Source organism: Bidens hawaiensis, unplaced genomic scaffold (genome assembly GCF_021521415.1).
Source record: "Bidens hawaiensis isolate Kalapana, Puna unplaced genomic scaffold, B.hawaiensis_p1.1 tig00043991_1, whole genome shotgun sequence".
In the NCBI taxonomy this organism is placed as follows: Eukaryota; Viridiplantae; Streptophyta; class Magnoliopsida; order Asterales; family Asteraceae; genus Bidens; species Bidens hawaiensis.
In genome coordinates this window covers 8,968-16,160 of record NW_027505866.1, presented here as the reverse complement: position 1 = coordinate 16,160, position 7,193 = coordinate 8,968, and the positions used below count along the sequence as shown (strand labels likewise).

At 35.7% G+C, this 7,193-nt stretch overlaps 1 protein-coding gene across 1 annotated transcript; it reads left to right on the top strand.

Annotated features, from left to right (window-relative positions):
• Positions 1 to 461: 461 nt before the first annotated feature.
• LOC143615695 (pyruvate dehydrogenase E1 component subunit alpha-3, chloroplastic) lies at positions 462 to 1,877 on the top strand. Its single transcript, XM_077088762.1, has 3 exons — positions 462 to 485; positions 603 to 1,380; positions 1,543 to 1,877. The coding sequence occupies exons 1-3, from the start codon at positions 462 to 464 to the stop codon at positions 1,818 to 1,820; spliced, it is 1,080 nt and encodes a 359-aa protein (XP_076944877.1). The 3' UTR covers positions 1,821 to 1,877.
• Positions 1,878 to 7,193: the final 5,316 nt, after the last annotated feature.

Below are 7,193 nucleotides of genomic sequence, written 5' to 3'. Positions count from 1 at the left end.
TTCTTTAAAATAGCTGACTTTCAGAATCTATGATGACCAAAATACCAATAATACCCCTGAGTCGTAACACTCCCGCACACACTTCTACCCAGGGTTTGACTTTGTTGCAGCTGTTGACTTTGACTCTCCTGTTGACTTTTGGGTTTCTTTTAATTGGTTAAAGTTATATTAAAAGAGTTTCTTTAGTAAAAAATCATGGGAAATTGGTTCATTTTTTATTTTTATTAAACCAACAGGTTCAATCGTAAAAGTATATTGGGATCATTCAAAGTTCTCGTGTTATACATTCTATATAAAAGAGCGAAAAAGAATGGTGTTGGGCGAATCCGACACCACCTAACTCCTAAGTGCCTCTGTCCATTGATTCTGTGATCTCTAAAATTTCTTCAGTCACATATCAGTTTATTCATAAGTAGTGCCTTGATTACTCAACTTTTGATGAGAAACATAAAAAATTGTTAATGACAACATCAACAATTTTACCAGTACTACTCTTTTAAGTTAATTATCAAACAGTACAAGCAGATTATTGCAATAAAATATGCTAAGTGAAATTCACCACATCTGTAAATGGAGTTGATCATAACCGTTTATGTGTGCAGCTGGTTACCAAAGAAGAAGGTTTAGAAGTCTATGAAGACTTGAACTTGGGCAGAGTCTTTGAAGACATGTGTGCACAAATGTACTACAGGGGCAAAATGTTCGGTTTTGTGCATTTATACAACGGTCAAGAAGCCGTTTCTTCAGGATTCATCAAACTTTTAAAGCAAGGGGACAGTGTCGTGAGCACATATCGTGATCACGTTCATGCTTTAAGCAAACGGGTGCCTGCACGCGCGGTCATGAGTGAACTTTTTGGAAAAACAACCGGATGTTGCAGAGGGCAAGGTGGGTCCATGCACATGTTCTCAGCTGAACACAATGTTCTTGGTGGTTTTGCTTTTATAGGCGAAGGGATACCCGTTGCAACAGGTGCAGCGTTCACAAGCAAGTATAAAAGAGAAGTTTTGAAAGAAGACTGTGATGATGTCACATTGGCCTTTTTTGGTGACGGGACTGCAAACAACGGGCAGTTTTTCGAGTGTTTGAACATGGCTGCTTTATGGAAACTGCCTATAATATTTGTTGTGGAGAATAATTTATGGGCTATTGGAATGTCACATCTTCGGGCCACTTCTGACCCTGAAATCTGGAAGAAAGGCCCGGCTTTTGGGATGCCAGGTGTTCATGTTGATGGGATGGATGTGTTGAAGGTGAGAGAGGTTGCAAAAGAGGCTATTGGGCGTGCTAGAAGAGGTGAAGGCCCGACTTTGGTTGAATGTGAAACTTATAGGTTTAGAGGACACTCTTTGGCTGACCCTGATGAGCTTCGTGACCCAGGTAACTAACTCGTTTCTGAGAAAACCAAAAAAAACTCATATATGTAGTATGGAGTTTTAGTTTTCTCATGCACCCTTGTCTCGAAGAGGTTTTATGTTATAGTATGTGGTTTGATCAAGTGTTTTAACTTGATTTTGTTTGACTGGTATGAATGTGTGACAGATGAGAAGGCCCGTTATGCAGCCCGGGACCCAATCACACAGTTTAAGAAGTACTTGATTGAGAACAAGTTGGCGAGTGAAGCAGAGTTGAAGGCTATTGAGAAGAAGATAGACGAGGTGGTTGAAGATGCTGTTGACTTTGCCGACGAGAGCCCGGCACCTTCCAGAAGCCAGCTGTTGGAGAATGTGTTTGCTGATCCAAGAGGGTTTGGAATTGGGCCTGATGGAAGGTATAGGTGTGAAGATCCTAAGTTTACTGAAGGCACAGCTCAGGTTTAAGCTCTTTTTTGTTTTTGTTTCATTGTGTTTGTTTTGTCTTCCTTTTTTCATAATTCTTGTGTTGTTTATGTCAACAATTATTGTTATAGTTTGTGTTTTGATATTGAAAACCTTAGCTTTTCTGAAGTCTTGTACTTGGTATTTGGTAAAACTTGTAATGCAACTTATTTATATAAATCTCTTAGTGAAATAGCTTGATTACAACTTACTAATTAGACATAGAACATAATGAAAACATTTATTTAGAAAGCAAAACATACTTATACAGTTACGCATATCATTTGTCACACGTCGGACCACTTAGTGGACAACGCCACGATAAGGAAACTATTTGAATGGTATTGTTCGTCACACGCTGATGGCCCTCCACCCTTTTCAAAGCTGTTGACCAAGTTTGGTTGATTGAGCGTTGATGCTTGTTGTGAGAAGGGTGATAGACAGAGAAAGATAATCGACGATTGCTTCATTCTATCCTTAACTTAGGTTTTACTTAATGGCATATGGTTTGAAGAACAACTAAATCATGGTATTGAATATATAGTGTAGTAGTAAAGAAGTTTTTGTTCTAATCATGGTTAAATTAACTGAAGAAAGGTAAGAGAATAGGGCACAACATAGGCCAAAAGTGAAAGTAGATTATTTTTTTATGAACAAATACAAGCAAAAAATCCAAATCCAAAGGTTTGGCCCTTTCTTTATTTCACTAAGGACCCTTTAAACCCTTTAACCGTTTACTCGTTCATGATACCTCCGGTTTTGGATCATCTAATGAAAAGATGTTTAGTGCAATCGTGCTTTCATTTTCTTTTATTCTTGTTTAAACATCAAATAGAGAACACATTTTGTAGTTTTCAAATGACCCAATGATTCTTCCACGTGTTTACGAGTTGCCTCACATTAAACAAACTTTCGAGCCATTTCAAACGACTAAACAGTTGTAAAAGGACTAGAGATGGTTTATACAACTGCTTATATGAGAGATGCATGCATCACAACATATAATGAACACATGGTAGCATTCATCTAAAGTTGGAGTACTAAATTAGAAACTTTGTAATTTTTATATAATTTAGGTAATAATTTAAATTGTTAATGGACTAATTCAATATGAACGGGTCAACATTTAAAGCCCACATTTTGTTTAGCTAGTCATCTACTTGTCCGGCCCATATTTTTTGACTTTACACATTTTTGTATTTATTTTTTTAAATGCCGGCCAATTTAATATTCACTTCCAAACTATATCTAGACTCTAGAGTGCATGATGTTACTTTATAGAGGGCCCACATATTCACTTCCAAACTAAATGAACCGAACCGAACGAAGTTTTATTTATGTTCATTCACTCAGTATTAAACTTGTTCACGAATGGTTTAATAGTACTATCAAATAGAAAATCTTATTCGTGTTCGTTCGTTAAGGAATTGACCTTGTTCATGAACGGTTCATGAATGCAAACGAACATGTACTATTCAAGAAAGAAAAAGCAACATTCTTAATCCAAAATATTAGACATAATCACCTTAATTAAATATAAAGTTAAGCACTTGATATACTAATAATCATAAACAAAATCATCCTCCAATGGGCGTTTTTATTATGATAATGTCAAAAAAGCACGAGTTAGATTTTTTGTTAATTAAAGCAAGACTTTATAAAACAAACATTTAATAAAACAAACTAAACATAAGCAGTAAAATTATAAAGTTTAAATGCTAAGTAGGTTATTACAGATAAAATATCATAAAAATATAAAACATACCTTTAACTAACGAACATAAACAAACGAACGTAAACGAACACATTACCGAACATTTCGAGTACAAATGAACGAACACAACCTCTATTTATATTTGTTCATCTAACTAAACGACAAAATTTCTTATGCGTATTCATTCGTTTATTGAACGAATGAACGTAAACAAACTTTCCACTAAACGGTTCATAAACTGTTCGTTGAATATCCGGTTCGGTTATTTCCGTATTCTATTTCATTTGGGAGTGATGAAATCAAATTATATAATAGGATGAAAATAATTTAAGCATCAAGAACGAGTAAACGGTTAAAGGGTTTAAAGGCTTAAAATGTTAAAGCTAGGCATTTAAGCTCGATAGACTCAAACTCTAAATGCTTCAAGGCTTAAAATGTTAAAGGCTCAAAAGCATCTTTTCTTTTGAGATATCTGCAATAAACTCAAAGGCCTATGTGCTGAATACGAAGACCAAAGTACACTATAGCATGTGGTTGAGTGAGGCTTGCCGATTATCCAGCGAGCCAAACCTCACTCTCCCAAAAAGGCAAAGTAATAATTGCGATGAGGGAGAAAGGAGGGAAGCGCCATACCCCTTTGAGCCTTCTAGTTGCTTCTCCAACAGCTCCACTATATTACGATGCCTTAGCATCCTAGTTTTCCATCAGTTCTCACTTTGTCTCTTTCACTCAATAATCATATACTCCAATTCTAAGATCATCTCACATCGGAGGTTGATCACAGGAGACCCCTCTTGCGATGAAATAACAGCTTGCTTGTTTTACAGAACCCTTTAAGCCTCGAACCCCTTGGACTTGTCCACACTTTCCTTGTCATGTTATTTGTTGCGGTAACAAGTTGGCGCCCACCATGGGGTTGCGCTACTTAAAAACAAGTTTCCCTATAGTTCATGTGACATTTTTCATTTTCGGTTTGATTCGTATTTGTATTGTAAACCCGAACCGTTTTGTTTTCCGGATCCTTTGATATTAATTAAATAGTGTATTTTAAGTTATAATCATGTTTCATGCTTGTCGTCTTTTTTAAGGCCCTTAACGATGTGACAAGGCTTCACCAACCAAGATTAATCCCATAAATATTTGGGATATTGGGTTTTAATACTCCAAACTTTCACTCATTGGACGATAACACTCCCAACTAACGATTTATCTCCCACCACTCCCAACTTGTAACTTGTTTTCTTCTATCACTCTTGAACTTAACGAACCCTAACTCCGTTAGTTTTTTTGCTGACGTGGCAAGTTTTTGCTGATGTGTCATGCTATGCCTATGTGGAAAATACCTTATTAAAAAAACTAACAAACAACAAATATTATAAATACACACACGCACACACAAACACACACACACACACACCACTACAAAAACCACCAACAGGTCCAACATGCCATCACCACATCGGCCTCCACCACCGCCTTCACCATCACCCTACCATAACCAGCCACGTCAACAACCAAACCCTAGACCAACCCAATTTACTTTGCTAAAATTCAATTTTCTTGTTTACAATATGAATACATTAGCTTAGGGCTTTTGATCGGAATAAAGAAACGAGCAGAATGCAATGTGTATTACCTCGAAGCGCTACTTTATCGTTAACGGCTAACTCGCTGGAAAAACGCGGTGACGACGACAACCTCATTTGGTTTTAGGATTTTAACCAACAACTACCTCATTCATCATTATCCGACCATCCATCAAAATCTACAACAACAACAAATAGTTTAATCATTAGATTGATACACCATCTTTCATCTAAAACATCGGTCATATCTGAACCATTAAATTGATTCGAACATGACCGGCAGTGACGAAGGCGGCGGAGGCTGCTGATGGCGGTGAAGGCAGTGAGACTGGCGGTGGAGTTTGTATATAAATAGGGTAGGGTTAATGTAAAAAATTATAGTTTTGTGAGAAGAATAAGAATGAATTTACGCCATTGGATATATGATCTAGTGGTTGAGATTGGTATTTTTTAAAAACTTGTATAGTTTCCTATTTGTATGGTATAGTGTCCTATTTTGGTGGTTTGTTTTATTTAAAAGGTTTCTCACACTTCTCACAAAACAATTGTTTTTTATTTGAACCCTATATATATATATATATATATATATATATATATATAGACACACACACATTAATAAGGTATTTTCTACATAGCATGCCACATCAGCAAAAACTTGCCACGCCAACAAAAAAATTAACGGAGTTCGGGTTTGTTAAGTTCGGGAGTGACAGAAGAAAAGAAGTTACAAGTTGGGGGTGGTGGGAGACAAATTGTTAGTTGGGAGTGTTATTTTCCAATGAGTAAAATTTGGGACTATCAAAAACCAATATCCCCAAATATTTACCAACTGTAATACATATTTTTGTTCAGATTTCTTTTATTTATATTAAGGGTTTTACTTTAATTCAAAAGCAACCAATGGATATTTTTGATGAGATTCTATTGGTGAAGCCTTGTCACACTCTCAAGCTTATCCTTGCACCTTTGGCCTATAAATCTAAGTGCCTCTCATCCATTTTCAGCTGCTCATACTTCATACTCTTTCTAGTTTTTGGATTTGCAAGGCTTCTTCCCATTGTTCTTGACAATTTGGCTTTTAAAGTCAAACAAAAGCTATTTCTTATTTTTAATCCGATTTAGGTAATTAAAACTTATGTTTTCTATTTGTTTATGTTACATTACTTTGTTCCTTTGTTTTCCCTTCTTCAACCTTGGTTGATTAAGGTGTTTATGCCATCCTAAGCAAGCCTTTTTGTATTAAGGCTAGTTTGGTCCATTTTAGGATTTAACTCGTTTAATCTTTCTGTTTTGTTTAAGTTCTGATTTTATAAGTTTTTATATTAGTTCTATGGTTTTGGATATGTGGTAACTAACCTCGGTCTCATACCGAGTCACAAACCGAACCAAAACCGAACACTCGTTTAAACACTTTATTTAAACATAAAACAACCGATTTGCATGAAAAGTTTAAGATTCTAAGTTTTTATTACTTTTTCACATTTATTGTTATAGTATGGAAGTGTTGAAACCAAAATTGGTCTCATACCAAGTCTTGAGCAAACCAAACCAAAGAAAACGAACTGATCCGAATTCACTCGCTTAAACACACTAGTTGTGTTTCGAGCCACCGAATTTCATATTTCTTTTAAGTTTCCGTTTTAAGCTAATTTAGAAATGTTTTCTCAAATACTTGGCATGCCGGATCCAACTTTGTCTTATATCAAGCTTGGACCGATAAAACTGAACATCCATTTAACGTTAACGTTTTGAGTTTTTTCTCAATAAAACTTCTAACTTGGTTAAGCTACTGGTTTTTATGAATTATCTCATATTATTTATTACTTGGAAATGTCGGGTTTGGACTTGATGACATATCAAGACCCGAACCGACTAAACCGAACACTCGTTAAAGTCTTGTTTTGGTGTTTATCTAACAAGGGGTCATGCACTTTTGCATTAAACCAATCCCCTCATATTAACTCAACCAAGTTAAAATAATAGATAAACACCAAGACTCAATTTTGTTTTAGTTTACTTTACAAGTCGTTATTGTCAACATTTAAGTTTTACACTTTTAACTAAAATCCAAAAACA

What these genes read in the sequence shown, in the direction of transcription:
- LOC143615695 (XM_077088762.1), top strand. Translation starts at nt 462, where the DNA reads ATGACAACATCAACAATTTTACCA. An exon ending in CAACATCAACAATTTTACCA is followed by an intron (nt 486 to 602) that starts GTACTACTCTTT and finishes TTATGTGTGCAG; the next exon opens with CTGGTTACCAAAGAAGAAGG. An exon ending in TGATGAGCTTCGTGACCCAG is followed by an intron (nt 1,381 to 1,542) that starts GTAACTAACTCG and finishes AATGTGTGACAG; the next exon opens with ATGAGAAGGCCCGTTATGCA.